Below are 19,079 nucleotides of genomic sequence, written 5' to 3'. Positions count from 1 at the left end.
ATTTTAATGTAAATGCTTTTGTACTTTTACTTCAACTCAAATGTTGAATACAGGCCTTTCACTTGTTTGTAATGGAGTATTTTTATATTGTGGTATTGCTACTTTTACTTAAGTACAAATCTGAATACTTCTTCCACCACTGGATTCTCCAATATGAGCACAGGCACAGTACTAATACCATCATTAAAACCAAAACATTTTACTCATATGTACTCTTACATAAGATGTAACAATAAAAAAATCTTGAATCTTGAATTTTTTAATGTCTGTCTGTTTTACTCATTGAATGTGGGTGAAATCCTTTACAAAGCAATTCCTTATAGAAAAATACCAGCCATTTTCTACTGTCTACCCTGTTAACACTAAAGCTTTGACATCAGTCACCTATAACAGGTCTTGGTTCTGAAGCACTTGATTGTTTGGCGCTATAATGATGAATGTTTTTTTTACAGGCCAGCTAAGAACAGTAAACCAATGGAGAAATGTTGAATCATGCTTAATATATACTCAGTCATTTGACGTAGTATAAATTAGGCTTAAAACAGCAAAGGAAGGTAAGCGCCATGTGTCCAGTACTCCTCATCTGTGTAACAACAGATTGATTTTAAATCAATCAGGGTATAAATGAATAGGGTTCTATAGGTATATCTAAATTAGCATTTGTAGCCTACTCTCTCGAATGGCAAAGAGTTGATCTCTCAACTTGTATGTACAGTAGCAGTATGCACCTTGATATCAGCAAACAGCAGATTAACAAATGCAAAATACATTGTACAGATAAAAAAAAAAAAAACAATGTTGTTACATGACTTGGCACAAATATTGAGGTAACATGGGTAATGCTATGTAACAGTTTCTCAACTAAAATATGGGCACAAGAGTAAAGAAACAATCGTGTCGTAGTTACAAGTGTCAGTTTCCACTTTTCAAGAACGGAAAGAGGTGTTGTTGCTTGTGGCATTGGAGGAATAGATTTGTACTGTACACAAAAATAAAATATCCACAAAGATCACAAAAATATACAGAAATTAGCAACAAGTATTTATGATACAGCTTATTTTCTTTCCATATTCAGAATGATTTTTTCCAAGTGAGACAGACGCATTGGCCCTGTATGTGGGACTGGTCTGTGTGAAGTAAATAGACATTTATGCAATGATTAATTTCAAGATATGTTCCATGAAAACTTTTCAGGCAACTCTGTACAATAAAATTGGAATACAGCTCAAATATTATAGCACAAGTTTGCAAGTATTACATTAAGTATTTTACAAAATGACAAATGCTTCATAACTAATCTATAAAACACAGTTGTTTAGTCACTGATGTCATCTGAATGCATTTCAACATTGGACAAAAATGTTGAAAAGCGGGAGCACGTGATGTCCGTACAAAAATTGGCTCCCGATAATTTACAAAAGTTTATGTATCAAAAGTCCTGGTGAGTCCTTTATGAGATCCGGACATACGTCCACCACCCTTCTCCCTGTTCTGACACAATGAAGGCTGGGTGCTGTTGAAGGCAGTCACTCTCTCAAGCTTAAAATCTGTACACGGTAGCTCACCAGCGTTTGATTAGCATGTTGCCACAGGAAACATCCTTCATTAATGAGAAATAGCTTATGGAGCGTCCGTCCGTCCGTTCTGGGCAGATACAGTAATACAGTGATTCTCTGTCTTTCCCGTTTGTCCAAGTCCAAGTTCACAGACCACAGATTGGAGAGTTTCAGTCTATCACAGTATGATGGTACACTGTAAACTCCTGAGTGTTAAAGCAATAGTGCACTTGGTAGATGTTTGAGTTGATGTAACTAGTCCAATTGGCGAGATATAGGAAGTTAAATGTTTCAGCTTTGTTTGCATTCGTTTATGTACAAAAAGAGTGACTTTGAGAGCTGTTTCGCCGTAGAAGTCAGTTCTAATCAACTGCGCAATAAATCTCACCAATTGGTGTAGTCACACAATGACAAGGTAACTACACAATACAAACCTCTACCAAAGGGTCCTATCTTGCTTTCATTCAACTGTGAGTGTACACCTCAGAGTTAAATTAAAAATCAGGATTTTACAGTTTAAGTCACAGCTGGATGGAAATGTTCTGAAAGTCTCTCAGAGAGCTGAGACAACGTATTGCCTCTCCTCTGTCTGTGGACATGATCCACTCTTTTCTTTTGCGCCCGTAGGGCAATCCATGCGCAAGGAGCAACTTTAAGTCAAAACACAGATAATGAACCTGAGACTCAACTCCACCCTGGAGCAAACCTCAGACTGGCGCCTTCCCTTAAACACAAATACTAATGTTTCTAAAAAAGCAACAAAGTTAACAACATAAACTATACAGACAAACCTTTATGACATTACAAAACTTGTTATGCATGAAGAGGAAATTCCCTGAATGTTTGAAATCCTACAACTTGATGAACCCCGCCAGAAGGATGGACTTCTGCATTGTTCCAAAAATGATATATCCCAGAATATAAAAAAAAGTTAACTGCCAGATTTTGCCTGGCAGTGTGAATAAAAAAAAAGTGCATTGCTTCAAGTATGTAAACAAAACAATGATTTCTTTAAAGGGAGAATGAGACTCATTCCTATTAGTGTGCTCGAGCCTGCGCCAGTGCAGTGACTCCTGAGGTTTGGCACACACATCCTTAAACAAAACACGCACGCACGCATGCACACACACACACTCACACACACACACACACACACACACACACACACACACACACACACACACACACACACACACACACACACACACACACACACACACACACACACACACACACACACACACACACACACACACACACACACACACACACACACACAAAATCCTGCATACTCCTTTAGAGTATGGTGATGAGAAAGGGGAGTTCCACTGTCCTTCAGGTTATGGGGAGTTTCTCGGCACATGTCCTGTTAAATAGTTTTCCATCACACGGCTCGGCGTCGAGGAGCGAGGCTCTATGACCTGCAAAGACACACCCCTCCGTCAGCTGGGTCACATGGATGTGTTGCGATGGCTGCTGGGAAAACGTTGGACGGAGGAGGAGACATGGGACAGGGATGCGTTGGATGGAGACGGATGAGACGAACACAGGGGGGAAGGAAAGAACAGAAAGGAACGAGAGAAAAAAAATGAGTGACAATGATTCACGCACACACGCACACACACACACGCACACACACATACACACACACGTACGTACGTCCATACATACACATTTTTGAGTGAGAGATGCTAAATGATGAGTCAATCTGAAGACAATGATCCTGTTATTTTTGAATGAGGATCAGTGTTTCAGTAACGGAAATTAAAGTATAAAAATCTATGATTTTTGGAAAGAGAGAGGGGGCAAAGAGGGGTAGTTAGATTCACTGCAAAAATATATATCTTACTATACTCTACTTACTTACTCTTATCTCACTATATTCTTAGACGTGTATGCACATTCCAACCCAGTTCCATGCTGAACGCCCTCTCCAGATCTTAACTCTAACCATACAGTACCAAACACATTCTTAAACTTAAAGGTGCATGAAGTGATTTCGTTTTTGGTTGAAATAAGTGTTAAATTATATTCTGATAATAATCATTGATATAGAATGTTTGTTCAGTATCTCCCTGTCTCTCCAGCTCTAGTAAACAGAAAATGCATTTTCAACTTGGGATACGAATTTGTCAAAAAATCCAAAATCCAAATCCAAATTGGAAGTGATAACACAAAGAAATGAGTAGACAAAATTGGACACCATAAAAAACACAACCCACTTGAAAATGTATTTTCTGTTTACTAAAGAGTTGGAGAGACAGGGAGACCCATGTTGAAAAACACTTGAGTAACAATGATTACTATAAGAAAATAGAGCTTTAACCGTTTCACAAAAAAAACACTTCTGTCTTAACCAAAAAATATCACTTACCCTAAAAATTGCCATTGCAGGAACAGAATCTAGAACCACTTGGATTCAATCCTTGATTCTACCCCTACCCCACCAGGCCAAATTAATTTATATGCTTCTAATCTCTTATCTAAACTGAACCAGCTGTACGCAAGAACCATTTGATCCAGTCAAATGTTGCAGGGCTGGAACTGCGCTGGAAACTGAGTACACGCGATTCTAAGAGTTAGCACTTATTTATATTGTTATACTGTAATTACTGTAATTCATTTGCTATTGGACAGTGTAAAATAATTGATCACTTTCATTTTATTTGCAGATCCCTAGTCATTATTGATCTGTTGATATTTTCATATACACGTATGTAAGTGTTACTCGTGTCACTTCAACATACAGAGTAACAAGTTGCACACATGCCTCACATATACAGGTAGGTACTGTATGTATATAAGGCATGTCCCCACTCCCCAGAGTGCTGGGTCAGCTGTTTGCAGTTGCGCTGGGAATAGGGTGGGCTTCTATTTGGGTAATAATGACAGACATGTGACAGACTACACAACAATGAGGACGAGGGGACATCACACTGAGGACAGCAGCACCAAAACGTATGCAAAAAACATCACTTCTTTTCACAACATCGCAGTTCAATATCTAACCATTTAAACACCCAGAATCAACTTAAAACTGCCCCGATACCATTTTAATATGACTAAAAGACCTTACACACGGGGGGGGGCGTTATTTGCGTGCGATTAATTCACTCAAAGATATATATTTTGTAACTGTTTGTGTCCAGATCAACCTGTATTAATGAGGCATCAACTATATGTTGATGCAGAATATTTGCTGGTGAGTTTGTTGCATTTTTGTATTGATTAATCGTCATGCCCCTTGTGTGTAAAGGCCTTTTTCATGAAAAGCTATAACCTAAATGTAATCTCTGACACTACACGGTAAAGACCAGATCACAAATTATAAATGTAACCTCATTTGAACCCTCTGAGTAAAATTTACGCTCCAAATTTTACTGTGTGTGGGCTTAAGCTGGTACTCACTCTGATCCTGACGAGTCCCCATCCACGGTCCCCGCCTTGATGCTCATGGCAACGCCATTGAGCTGGTCAGGGATGGCGGGTTTGTACGTGCCCACTACTCTAGTGTCACTGGACGTGGAGCTGTGGGGCGAGGTGGGGCCCGTTACGCTCTCACAGAGTTCATTGTGGATACGGTTGATGCCATTCCTCTCTGCGATTGGAGAAAGCTGCTTCTTCTTCAGGATACCTGCATTTAAATATATCCGTATATTGTTACTGTCAGGCTAAACCATCTCCAAAGCGGTTACTTTTTAGAAAATGCAAAAAATAGCCTGTGTGCATCCAATGTAGTTATTAATTTAGTCACAAGCTCCTGTTAATACATTTCATTGGTTAAATATTTTTTTAAACCCACAGGCGCACTTAACCACTTTCACTTTCAAAATTCGGTCAAAAGTACAAGCTCACAACCTGTTGCATCGCGACGCGTTGTGAGCTTGTAGATTGGCTATTCTTGCTAGTTTGGTGTGACATTGTCCAGCGACAAAGTAGGGCATTCATTTACAAAAAAAAACATAAAAAGTTGAAAAATGGAGATATGAGGTTTCTGCCCGACAGGGACGATATAAATATTAAAAAATGATTAATCCGATCATTATGAAAATCGCCAGTGACTTTCCAAACAGACTGCTTACCTTTCTGAGGGTGCGAATGCAGGCTTGGCAGACTGGAAAGGAGCAGCAATGTGTTTTCCTTATCGTCCGGCTGTATTCTGTTATCCCGGCCTGGACCCAGGTCAGCGTTGGCCAGCGTCTCCACCTTCAGTCTGTCTCCCACTGCGAGGCCCTCACCATCCTCCTCCACCACTGTGGCGTACTCTCCAGGCCAGTACAGCTTATTACCCAGGTTGTTATCTGCACCACGACCACACAAGACATTTAGGAAAACACCGGAAGCTTTTGGCAACTTCTATACAATCGTCATTCATCATTTTTATAAAAACACAAACGGCCGTTTGTTCAAAGAAGTGGGAGTCATAGAGTAGGTGAGGTAACTGTGGTTTAGATTTCAATCTTAAGTGTTTTGTCAATTATTTGAGTGCCTAAGGCAGGGGTCTTCAACGTTTTCAGGCCAAGGACCCCTTGCTGAGAGAGAGATGAAGCAGGGACCCCCTACTCTATTTTGTATAAAATTGTGTTTCAGATTAAAAAAAATGTTTTTACTTAGTCTGCTATTTTTTCCCTCTACACCTATAGCCTCTTTGCCAAAAATAGCCAATCTACAAGCTATCTACAAGCTATTTTCGGCTAATGTTCCCCTCAGAAAAGGAATTCTATGGTTCAAGTGGTTAATGTAAAAAAAAACTAAATCCTCTCACACAAAGATTTGGCGGACGCCCTATAGTAGCTCTGAGGACCCCCAAGGGGCCCCGGACCCCCTGTTGAAGACCCCTGGCCTAAGGGATACGGCAATGTCCTCACGGCCTAGTACAGGTTGGGAATCGCTTTTTTAATCAATCATCATTCATAATTCTTATAAAAACACAAACAGCCGTGGGAGTCAGTGTAGACTTTATATAGGGTGAGGTACACTGTGGTTTAGATGGGATCATATACCGTGTGGGTGTGGTGGTGGTCTCCCGGCCACATTGGAGGCCAGACTTTCCCAGCATTCCTCTGCGGGGTAAGGCCCCTCCTCATCCTCACTGTCGGAGGAGTGTGTGGAGGCATAGGAGCCACTTTGGTCATCTTCCATAGACAGGTCGCTGTCGGAGTCAGTGTCACGATCTACACACACACACACACACACACACACAGACACAGACACACACACACACACACACACACACACACACACACACACACACACACACACACACACACACACACACACACACACACACACACACACACACACACACACACACACATGCAACACGCACAAGGGGCATCGTGACTAAATCGCTCTGTTTTTTCCTAAACTCATTATCCATCTCTATAAAACAAAACAATGTCATTACTTTTGAGTCGGAGATAAAGAATGAAAGAAACGTACCGTCCAAATGCTCTTTAGTTTCATGGAAAAGTGATCCATGCTCATTCAGTGCAATATTAGGTTGACTGATATTAAGTCCATCATCCCTGGGAAACGCAAAATGATTATTATTTACACTCCATACAATCATTAGAAACATTTAACATGTTAGCCTATTAATGACATGCCAAAAACAGGGACATCAGGGACAGATGTGACCATTGTGCCTGACCCTAACCCTAACCCTAACCCGTTGTGGACTCTGCAACTGCTTACCTGAGGACAAATGGAACATAGCTCTGCTGGCTCTTGCCACTCTGCATGGTGCCGTTCAGAGAGACACTGGAGTCTCCAAATGGAAGGTGGTACAGCCGACCATCCATGTAGTTGGCGTTACATTTGTAGGCCTGGCAAAAAGAAAAATCATACAAAGTTGGTCTGTGTGCCTTTGTGTGTGTGTGTGTGTGTGTGTGTGTGTGTGTGTGTGTGTGTGTGTGTGTGTGTGTGTGTGTGTGTGCGCACGCGTGTGCGTGTGCGTGTGTGTGTGCGTGTTCGGAGCTAATCTAAAAACCGATGGACTGATCAGTGCCAAATGTTTTGTGCACACTGCCGGTAGGCCACATAAGTATCTCAGACATTATACATGTGTTTAAACATGTATTTAACTGTAATATCATAATAGAGTCAATGGGGCTTGGATCAAATTTGGAGTCATAAAAAAGTCATAGACAACTGACGTCCACATCGTTCCCATGTGGATCCTGAGATGCTTTTGTGCTATTTCACTTTATAGCCAACTGACTGTGGATCTCTGTTCATGAACGAACCTTTTGATTAAAGCGTTCGCAAAGGAATCGTTCTCAAAACGCAACGAGTGACAATGAATACATTGAATAAAACATATAAATATTGCATTTTTAAGAGCTTGTGACGGGTATATAACGGGTCGGTTCCCAAAGGCAGCATTCGCTCTTTACATTGAAATGTTTCAAACCCTCAGCTCTACATTCCAGAGGTGTTAAGAAATGCAAGCTTTTACACACAAAGGTATTTGTAGTTAAGAGACTCACAGAGGCCTTGGACTTGATCATATGATCGGGCCGTTTGCGGCTGCAGCAGTACTTCATGGCATTCCTGGCCTCCTTGTTGAAGACTATGCGGAAGAAGAAGATGAATGGACCCTATGGTAGAGACAGGCAGGAAAACAACACAGTCAGGCACGAGACACAAGTCTGCAGCTGGATGCTCTGGGTGCTAAGGCACTGTTTCTCAATGTCTGGTCTGGGGGTCCACCAAGGGTCCAAATGGACCTTTATGGGTCTGTAACTCTAAGAGTGTACAAATGGGGGGAAAAAATCTTTATTTATTTTTTCTCTTTGGGACCCCCAATCTAAACTGTAAAGCAGTGGTTCTCAAACTTTTTCATGTCAAGGACCCCCAAATTGACACTTATTAGCCCGCGGACCCCCATTTGAAAAGATAAGCCAGGGACCCCCATAAGAGAAAGTTTATACGGCTTTCTAGCAGTGATTCTCAACCATTTTAATGTCAAGGACCCCCAGTTTGACATGTATTAGGCTATGGACCCCCATTTAATGGGATTTATACCTCTGGGACCCGAATTTATATTATATATATAAAATCAATGTTAATTTAACTCTGAGAGTGTACAAATGGAACAGAGTGTACAGAGTTACAGAACCATAAGGGTCCATTTGGTTCCTAGCCATCATTTAGCTGGGGACCCCCTGGAACCGCCTCAAGTACCCCTGGGGGTCCCCGTACCCCACTTTGAGAACCAACGCTGTAAAGTGTTAATTTACCTCTGAGAGTGTAGAAATGTGCACTCACACTATACACATTTGTACACTCTCAGAGTTACAGACCCGTAAGTGTCCATTTTGGACCCCCTCCCGGTGGTCCCTGGCCCCTGACGTTGAGAACCAGTGTGCACACAGCAACATCTTGAATGTTAAATTAACTCTGAACAGACTGTGTACGAATGTGTACACTCTCAAGAGTTACAAATGGATAAATGAACACTGAGCATTTTACTGTTCAAGCTCTGCACCCAGGCTCTGGAACACCTCTCCCCCAGTTCAGTCGCATTCCATTACAACTTTCAAATCACGTCTCTAAGCCCGTCTGTTTAAGCTGGCCTGCTCACTGTTCTGTGAGGTCCACATGCTCTGAGAGTGCACTCCTTCCATGTTCCTACTCAGTCAAATACTCATACTTCGTTTAAGTTATGAGATGAACATTGAGGATTTTAATGTGAAGGTGCTTCTAGGAACACCAGTTGCTGTTTTTGCATCTTGTGTCTAACATGCAGTGGTGTAAAGTAACAGTATGCAGTATTAATACTTTTACTTAAGTAAAACATTTGAGTATTTTTTCCACCACTGCAAGTGACTGAGCTTCACGAGCGGATGCAGGTTGACAGTGTTTGCGTCATGCTGATGCAGTCATGAAATACTGTGTGGAGGGCTGGCCAGACAGGAATCAGTTACAGTCAGCAGGGGTTTTCAACAGGTGGTCTGTGGACCACTGGTGGTCCGTGAAGGTATTGCATGTGGTCCCTGACCACGCGTTTAATATTGTAGGATAGTGAAAGTGAATATTTATTTCCACGGAACAGTGCACTGAAATGACCTCGTGACCTATGAGGATGTGTCAATGTTGTCAGTTACTGGGAAGTCGGAGGTCAAGAAATTCCAGAAAATCTCAAGAAGGGGAAGTGTCATCATTATTAGGAAATGTGCAGTGGTGTATAAAGTGACTAAGTAACTTTAGTTACTAGTTGCTTTGTGGATTTTGATTATTATTTCAAAACATACATTACTTCAGCCCTATATACATTTTATATATTTGAAAAATTGTGAAATGGGACCTTCTGCCTAATGAGTACTTTCTACTTTTGGTACTTTAAGTACATTTGTTACCAATACCTTTGTACTTTTACTCAAGTAAAACATTTGAGTACTTTTTCCACCACTGCCAAAAGGTGTCCATAAATAAAATGTATTATCATCATCATCATCATCATTACTATATTATTATGAAACCTTTCAAAGTGAGCAGCAGAGGATATGAGAGAGGGCTCACCTGTACACAGTTGAACCCAGCAAAGAGATAGTGGAAGATGATCATGTCGCTGTTAACAGAGAGGAGGGCCAGCAGGCATGTGACTGTAACCAGGAGAAGAACGCCCCCTGCTGTCCTCAGTCCAGAGCTGCAGACATGGAGTTTACATGCAGCGAGACAAAGGCTTGTTATTGCTTTGTTATGATGAGTAAAACAACTTCAGGATTTAAAAAAAAAAGTTATTCTTTTGTACAGCTTATATTGTTCCATGTAATATCATGATTGTGGATATAAATATCTCTGAAACGATGAGTCTACTTGTATTTACTTAAATTACATTTTGATCTTTTTAATGTTATCTGTTTGGAGTGTCAAGGATAATTTCTCTCTCTTATTGTGTTTTCTATAATAAAGTAATGTCGGTGAGTGTAGTTTAGTGTGTTTGTACTCAGGTTACAGCATTGCCACTCACACAGGGGGCTGCTTCTTCTCAAAGCTGTGGTGTTTTGAACAGGAGGCTCTGGAAGCCAGGATGTACAGGAAAATGTTCATCTGTGGAAATCAATAAAACAGCAATCAATTTACATACCACGCAGCATTCTCACTAATTAACCCATTAAGACCTGAGGCGATTCTTTAAAAAGAATCTAAATCCTAACAGTTTTCGAAAAAAAATAGCCAGATTTTTCATAAAATAGCAGATCTACAAGCTCATAGCGCGGCACTCGGTGCCGCGCTATGAGCTTGTATATCTGCTATTTTTGAATAGCCAAAGAAATCTAAAGTGACACAGATGTGTTCCAGGTCTTAACACATTAACCGCCAAGAACCGTTAAATCCAACTGTTAAGCGCCGAGACCGTAGCCTACGGTCCGGGTGCTTTTTCCTTTTCCTTTTTTTTTTTTCAATTTTCTACACGGACCATTTTCAGTGTAACACCACCGGAAGTCGGGACTATTTGCGATCCCGTTTTTCGTTTCCCGTCGGCCTCCATTTTAAGGCGCACACTGAAAGTCCATTTTAGCCCTTGTAGTTTTTTCTCCTCGCATTTCCCATGTTAATATAAACGGTCAGAACTCAAACATGGCTGCCCCGTTTGACACGTGGTCTTGAGTGGGAGACGCAGGCAGATGTCGGCAATGTATGTAAACAAAGCAGAGATCACTTTTATGGATTTTAACAAGGTCTATGGCGACGTGAAAAAAACAACAAAAAAACCTTGGCGGTGGATGTGTTAATGGGTTAAAAAAAGAAACCCATTAAAGACAAACAAACTCCAAGACGAGTTAGAGGAGAGGAGATGAATGGACTCACCGACACAACCATTGCTATAGGACCGGCAAAGCTCCAGATGAGAGTGTCATACATAGACAGCCAGCAGAAGTCTGGGTTCCCATAACCCTCTGGGTCCAGTCCCACCGCCAGGCCTGGCAACAAACCAACACAAATCATAAGATCAAACTTTCCATCCGACGCAACATTTTACCAGCTTCTCCTATGACACGTGGGCACATATTGGTGATGTGATTTTGACCAAAGCCAAAAGGTCTTCTAATTCTGCATTTGCTTGGATTTGTACTGTAAGTATGGCTTCCACGTATGCCACATTTAAAAAATAGCCAATCTACAAGCTCACGTGTTACAAATGAACATTTTTGAGAATTAGTTTTGTAAAATATTTTGCCTAAAGTGGAAACAAAAACGAGCACACTCAGTCTGTATAATTCAATTTGCCGGGTGCACGGCTTACAAAGATTCACAATAAGAAAATATTAGCCAGCACTTTGAAGTCCTTCTGGTACTTTTAATTCATAGAGGCACGGACAGCATACACGGACGCGTTTCGGCATCAAGCCTTCCTCAGTGTGTATCACAGAGTGCTGGCTATTATTTTCTTATGGGTTAAAGTGGTTAAAGCAAAGATTCAGACCTGTGATGAAGGCAGGCACACCCCAGCCTATCAGGTAGTAGAATCTCATGGGTCCATAGTTGATGTCTCGCACTTCGCTGAGCATGCGGTAGACGTGCAGCCCCTCCAGGAAGAGCCAGGCGAACGTGCACAGGTAGAAGAAATGCAGGAGGATCGCCATGACCGTGCACACAAACTACATAAGACACAGAGATGGAGATCAAAACATTGTCATGCCTGATTTATACATGGCTGAGCATTGTGGCCACATCGTAAATAGCCAATGTACAGGCTCACAACACAAGCTTGTAGATTGGCTATTTTATTTTATATATTTCATAAATAAACCTAGAATTTTGGGTGGATTTTTCCAATATGTTTCTTTTAAAAATAGTGAAAATAGCTGATCTACAAGCTCACAGCGCAAGCTTGTAGATCTGCTATTTTCGCTTCAAAACTATTCTAACTTTGGTGTAGACAGACAGAAAGAAAGAGAGAAAGAGAGAAGACAGATCTCTGAATCTCTTACCGGGTTGTCGGCCTGGTTGATGCCCAGGATGAAGATGAGCTCGGAGCAGAAGAGGGCGGTGGCGCCGTTGTTGATGATGCTGGTCTTGTTGCACTGCATGGCTCTCAGACAGAGCAGGAACAACGTGGTGAGGGAGAGGAAGCCCAGCGTCACGCCCACGCTGCACCACGAGATCAGTTTGATTGGCAGGATCTCGCCGTTCTAATAATGCAGAAGTTCGGGAGAGGACAGAGTTGAAGGAAGACGGATATAGCATGTACCGTACAGTAGGGATGCAACAGTTAACCCGTTAAGACCTGAGGCCGATTCTAAACATTTTCTAAATCCTAACAGTTTTTCGGGAAAAAAAATATAAAAAAAAAAAGTTCACGATTTTCCAAAAATAGCAGATCTACAAGCTCATAGCGCGGCACTCGGTGCCGCGCTATGAGCTTGTATATCTGCTATTTTTGAATAGCCAAGGAAATCTAAAGTGACACAGATGCGTTCCATGTCTTAATGGGTTAATTGGAGAAATCGTTTTGATTGAATAATCGATTTGAATGAAAATAATCCACTGGGGTGAAAATGAATAGCTCACAATGCATTGCGATGTGGCACGTTGTGAGCTTGTAGATCGGTTATTTGGCTTAAGTGGTTAATCAGACTAATCGATTAAGTTAACAAAAAAAAGTCAATTCAATGTTTTTTTTTGTGTTGAGTTGTTGATATAATAATAAAACAATCGATAAAAAACAAGCAGGCTTCTCTCGATTATTCAATTAATCGAAAAAGTACTCAATAGAATAATCGCTAAGAAAATATTGGATAGTTGCAGTCCTCATGTCCAAACGCACTTGGTTCCATGTGTACACTCTCAGATTTACAGACCTGTAAGCGTCCATTTGGTTCCTAACCATCAATGATTCCCTGGGGGTTCATTCAAATCGATTATTGATAATGTTTTTGTCACATACTCAGATCGAACTTTATGTCTATACTGAGGTTCAACAATTTCCTCCACTAGAGGGCAGGGTTATTTAACCAGGGCAGAGGCGCAGACTGAGGCTCTGTCCAAGCTAACTTGTGAAATGAGCTAATAGTTTAGTAAAATAAATACATTGCCATGCGATGAATAGTTAAAATAGCCAATCTACAAGCTCACAACATGTCGCATCACTTGTAGATCACTTTTTGAACATTTCTGCCTATCAACTTTGTCGGGGTTACTTTTCAGGATTAAAATTAAAAAATAGCAAACGTAGCAGATCTGCAAGTGTCGCTTAGCGTAGCGTTTCAAGCTTGCAGATCTGCTACTCTTGATGTTTTAGTGTGACGCTGTAGTATGATCAAGTAGGGCGTTAATTTCCACAAAAAAAAAACACAAAAAGTTAGAATATGGAGATAAGAGGTTTCTGCCTGACATACTAACATGTAACATGCACCAAAATAGGGACGCCTGGTCGACAGTGGTTTTTAGCTCTTACTGTACCTCTCTCCTGGAGATGTCCATGAGCACAGCAAAGCTGGTCATGTGGTAGCACTGGCAGCTGATGTGAGTGTTGTTCCTGAACACCACCTCACAGCCCTTGGCTGACCACCCTCCAGCACCAGCACTGAAAATCAGAGGTGGAAACAAGCAAGTGATTAATTAATTGATCGATGTTTCAAATACAATTTTTGCAATCAAATAATCGCTTTAGTGATCATGTAAATATTTCTAACATGTGTTATTTACAACTTTGCCATAATGTGAATCTGTGAGTCTTTGTTCAGTTATAAAAAGGACAAGATGCATGGGTAAAACATACAAAGACATTCAAAGATGTCAGTTTGGCTTCAGATAACTTGATGAGCATTTGCCATGATTTTCTACCATTCTACCATATTTACCCGCATTTTATGGTCTCAATTAACCATAGATTAAACCAATAATGAAAAGAAATCTTTAGTTGCAGCCCTATTGAAAATAAAACCCAGACAAGAACAATGTGAAAACACTGTCTCATCCAGTAATGCTTTAGTGATACAAGCCGGTATACAAGCTCATAACGAGCAGCGATGCGACACGTTGTGAGCTTGTATATTGGCTATTTTTGGCACACACAACAAAGGTTAAATCGGGCTTCACCATAGGGCTAGACAGATGTTAACTCAGCTCAAGGGTGAACATTTCAGTGTGTGTGTGCGTGCAAGCATGCATGCGTGCGTGCGTGCGTGCGTGCGTGCGTGCGTGCGTGCGTGCGTGCGTGCGTGCGTGCGTGCGTGCGTGCGTGCGTGTGTGTGTGCGCGTGCGGGCGCATGTGTGTGTGTGTGTACGTGCACTCACAGTATGGTGTGATTCCAGAACACACAGATGGGCTTGGAGCGCTCCTCTGTGGAGACCAGACGGAACTGCACGGTGATGGGTTTGTCCAGCGTGTGCTGCAGCAGCTCGTCATTGTCGTGCACCGTGATGCTGACCACTGGCGTGTTGATGACCGGCCGCTTAGGCACCCTGTGGGCCACAGACACATGATGACACATTGGGTGAGCAACACTGACATCACTAAAGTCATTTGTTTAACGGCTTTGTATCATGAGTACATTAAACACTGATGAAGGCTGGATAGCCTAAACGTCTGTCATCTTATGGAATAATAAAATAATAACAAAATAAGTGACTTTTATTTCTGAGTGCGACCCTACGCTTTATGATTTGAGTACATCGATTCCACACAGAACGCGAATATAATGAGGCGATGAAGCGGGGTAATAATTGTTTCATAACAAGGTCGATTTTTTCAGCACAAATAAAATCACCAACATGTATAATCACCAAATGAATAGTAAAAAAAACGCAGCCGGTGAATAAGAACCATGACTGTTTTCTCTGCTTTCCACAAAGCTCCATTTTCCTGCTCCCGGAGTTTCTTACCGGAGACTTCTCTTATCGGGGTCATAGTTCTCCGGCAGCAGCGAGGCCAGGCTGTGGAAGATGATCACACTGGCGACGGCATCCTGTTGTCTGTCCTCCGGGTGCCGCCTCTTCCTCCTGGTGCTGGCCACCGAGTGGTTCCCCGGGGAGGATTCTGGGAAGACGTCCAGGTGCCTGTGGCCTTTGGTCTCCACGGGCGGTTCAAAGACGGAGTCGGGGAGGGTGACGGCCGTCTCCTGGTCCGCTGGACGGGGGCCCCTCAGGGACTGGTAGCGCGGAAGCTTGGCTCCAGCGAAATTCATCTTTTTCAGACGGTCCACGGAGATTACTGTTTATATACATAATAATATACACATAAGCAAGGTCAGACAAATAGTAAAATCTGCACAAATGAACATATATTTATGAACAAAGGGAGTCTACCGGTGCGCCTCAGCCTAAAACGGCCAGTCCGGTGCGTCACAGGGGCAGGGACAACAGATGCAGAAAAGAGACAGTTTTAAGCCTTTGTGCTTAAGTATAAAAAGTGTATCACTTTTTATACTTGCACCTAAATAATAAAATCCCAACTTTTTTTTTGTTAGGAAACAAATGGACGCTTACAGGCAGTGGCGTGCACAGACATTTTGAGGGGCAGGTGCTCAAGTAAATTTTACTTTTTTTTGTTTACTTGGTCTGCTCATTTTTCCCTCTACACCTATACCTCTTATTTTTGGCTAAAGTTCTCCTCAGAAAAGGGATGCTAGATTTCGAGTGGTTATGGTAAATAGAAAAATCATATCACATAAAGATTTGGCGGACCCCCTGAAGTAACTCTGAGGACCCCCTAGGGGTTATGGGGAGTTATGGGGGTCTGTAGCCCTAATGCAAACCAAACTGGTGGTCCTTCGAATTAAAAGGTTTTGAGAACCACTGCATTCGGTGACATGTTTGTCTTCCTTGGGGTAACCGCTCACCTATATGCGGGGTGACAATGGTGAAGGGGCTGAGATAGGTCTTCCTCATGTTCTGTGCCAGTGCGTTGGCGTACTCCTCGTAGTGGCGCAGCAGGGCAGCCGTGCCTCCCTCCGTGTGCTGGATGAGCTCCCAGTGTGGCCGTGTCTCTGGGGACAGGATGGCACTGCCCACGCGCACCAGGTTCTGTCAGACAGGGAGCAGCATGGATTCAGTATGACAGGAAGAGGGAGCTAGAAGGCGAGCTAGAAGAACCTGTCCTTCTCAGCATTCCTATTAATAATGCAGCCGACACAGCATGAAGCACTGCATGTGTGGAAACACTGGATTGATTATCTATCTATAATGCAAGATATTTGAATTTAATTACACAAATATATAATCATATTGTTCAATGACATGCAAAGAGATCAATCACTTTAAGCACTTAAACCCTCTATATACATAGTAAAACAGTAATGAGTTGGCTCTGTACTACTTGGTCTGCTCATTTCCTTCTACACTCCAAATCTCAGCACCAGAAATAACAGATCTACAAGCTGACAACGCGTCGCAACTTGACCCGTTATGTGCCCCCAGAATAGGGGGCACTAGAGCCCTGGTGGTTAAGCAGTTTCATGTTTTGTGTTTTACGTCTATATTTCCACGTGTAATAGATATGTCAGTTTTTCTAGCTGTTAAGCATGAGATATACTTAGTAGCGTGCCGGTGTTGCGCACCGGAAATAGCAGATCTATAATCTCACAACGTGTTGCACTGTGAGATTATAGATCAGCAATCTTTGGCTCAATCAGGCTTCATGGTTCACCTCAGTGAAGTGCACGTCCTGCGTGGCGGTGAGGTTGAAGCCCTGCTGGTTGCTCTCGTGCTGCAGCAGGCTCTCTGTGAGCCGGTACGCCACCTTCACGTCGCTGCCGTAGTACCGCGGCGTGTGCACCGTGGCGTTGGCCAACATGGCTGCCGTCTTCTGGGCGTGACCGGCGTCCAGGAGCGTCGCATTTCGGGACAGCTTTTCTGACTGGGGGTGGGGCGGAGGAAGGAAGGGTATTTAAGCAAAACACCAGGTAAATCGTCCTCGTCAAAGGAATCACATTGAAATCTTTTTGTTTTTTTTACACAAATTAGCCACTGGGTTGAGATGAAAATAGAGAGATGTGCACAGTTGAGCAGCTTCAGCACCCTCTGGTGGACAAATTTACAGACATGATTGTGTAACATACATGAATATATACAGTATATCTAACTATATAAATGGCGACCGACTTCCGCACCCTCGGTGTCCACACCCCACAGCTCTGTTATCGAATAAACAACGCACCGCCAGACCACATGTCGCCAACTGACTCGCCACGGCGGCCGCGCTGAATTTACGCCTCGCGTAGGGGACATCTCACTGTTCACTACACCTTTTCCACCGCGCAACATAATTAATTCTACTCACCAAATGTCGGACAAAACGGAAGGGGAGGCAGCTTCGTACCGTTTACCGTGCGCACGACCTCATCACCACAACAGCAGGCAGCCGCTGCGGGGGGTTTTTCCTTTTTTTCCAAACTTTTTTTTTGGTCACCATTTTCTCCAGGCACCATTTCTGGTGTAACGTCGGGTGTTTCTTTTCACCAGCCAATCACCTTTCACGTTGCCACGTCCGTTGCCACGTCGCGCTGACGTACGCTAAACAAGCGCTGCCGTGCGCACAATGCAAACGAGCCCAAAGGCGCGCAAAAATAAGCCGACCATTGCTTAGACACAAAGTCAGACCTGGCAACGCAGCCTACGCCAATCATGTGTGAGAGATCTACAAGCTATGGGGCAGAGACGCCACCGTATCTTAGCAACAACTACAGCGCTCACTCTCATTGGTCCTGTCACGCTAAGAGCAGTCTCCAGACAATGGCATCGCAGACAGCTTGCTGTTACTGCTGTAGCCATCACAGGCAGTTGCAGCACGACGGACAGGGCGCTGTGATAGCTGCCATGTCGCTAACGCTAACCTGGTTGTCATGCCTGCAGCGGCTGTGCAATCACTTTGTCAACAATGCACGTTCGTGTGGTGAATGTCTATATTGCTGCTCAGTTCGTCCATTGTAGATGGTGTATGTTTGTGTGTGTCTTCTGGAGAACTATGTAGCTCCACAGCAACTACAGTAACTAACGTAATGGCAGGACCGCCCCGTGCAACGCATGTTAGGCTGCATTATGGTCATGTAGTAATTTCACATAATTTCGCTCCGATTAGAGCAGTGTTTATCAACCCTTTCACGCCGCCCCCCCCCCCCCCCCCAAATACACGTACTTGATCTGGGACCCCCCCATTCTGTTTGACTCCGTTCCACAAGTAAATATTGTGAAAATAGCCGATCTACAAGCTCGAAACGCCTCACGTTGACAGCCTTTGTAAGCTTGGAGATCGGCTATTTTCTACATGATTTCCTCTTTCTTACATTCTTTGCCAATGTGGCCCATGTTTTCATAGCATAGTTTATTGACTACTTCTGTTGCAGAAATGGCCATTTCCTTTACTTTCGGTTTTTTATTGTCTCCGCCAGGCCGAAAGGCATGGCGCAAGACTATGTTTCACCCCCTGTCCGTCCGTCTGTGATAGCTAATCTCTCACATCGTTGACTTGATCGCAGCAAAATAACAGCCCGATGTGGAGAGTCAGTGAGAGCTGGATAAACGACGTAAAATGTGTCAAAAGGAGTCTGTACGGCTGTCGATAAATGAACA

The 19,079-nt window shown here is 42.8% G+C and overlaps 1 protein-coding gene across 2 annotated transcripts in view; it reads right to left on the bottom strand.

Annotated features, from left to right (window-relative positions):
• Positions 1–336: 336 nt before the first annotated feature.
• Positions 337–19,079, bottom strand: part of celsr2 (cadherin, EGF LAG seven-pass G-type receptor 2) — an 84,642-nt gene continuing 65,899 nt past the window's right edge. Inside the window, exons 18-34 of one of the 2 annotated variants that reach the window (XM_084062035.1) lie at positions 17,158–17,367; positions 16,352–16,535; positions 15,396–15,723; positions 14,808–14,975; positions 13,971–14,094; positions 12,500–12,700; positions 11,992–12,166; positions 11,376–11,488; positions 10,534–10,613; positions 10,083–10,209; positions 8,048–8,158; positions 7,254–7,384; positions 6,999–7,084; positions 6,560–6,730; positions 5,639–5,857; positions 4,965–5,190; positions 337–3,032 (exon numbers count right to left, since the gene is read on the bottom strand). In XM_084062035.1, the coding sequence (XP_083918161.1) occupies positions 3,008–3,032; positions 4,965–5,190; positions 5,639–5,857; positions 6,560–6,730; positions 6,999–7,084; positions 7,254–7,384; positions 8,048–8,158; positions 10,083–10,209; positions 10,534–10,613; positions 11,376–11,488; positions 11,992–12,166; positions 12,500–12,700; positions 13,971–14,094; positions 14,808–14,975; positions 15,396–15,723; positions 16,352–16,535; positions 17,158–17,367 (2,679 nt within the window). In that variant the 3' untranslated portion in view covers positions 337–3,007. The remainder of the gene's footprint in view (positions 3,033–4,964; positions 5,191–5,638; positions 5,858–6,559; positions 6,731–6,998; positions 7,085–7,253; positions 7,385–8,047; positions 8,159–10,082; positions 10,210–10,533; positions 10,614–11,375; positions 11,489–11,991; positions 12,167–12,499; positions 12,701–13,970; positions 14,095–14,807; positions 14,976–15,395; positions 15,724–16,351; positions 16,536–17,157; positions 17,368–19,079) is intronic. The other variant, XM_084062036.1, reaches the window with a different exon arrangement.

This window comes from Gymnoscopelus microlampas (assembly GCF_963454915.1).
Source record: "Gymnoscopelus microlampas genome assembly, chromosome: 7".
In the NCBI taxonomy this organism is placed as follows: domain Eukaryota; kingdom Metazoa; phylum Chordata; class Actinopteri; order Myctophiformes; family Myctophidae; genus Gymnoscopelus; species Gymnoscopelus microlampas.
Note: the sequence above shows the minus strand (reverse complement) of the source record. Positions and strands in the feature narration are given on the sequence as shown.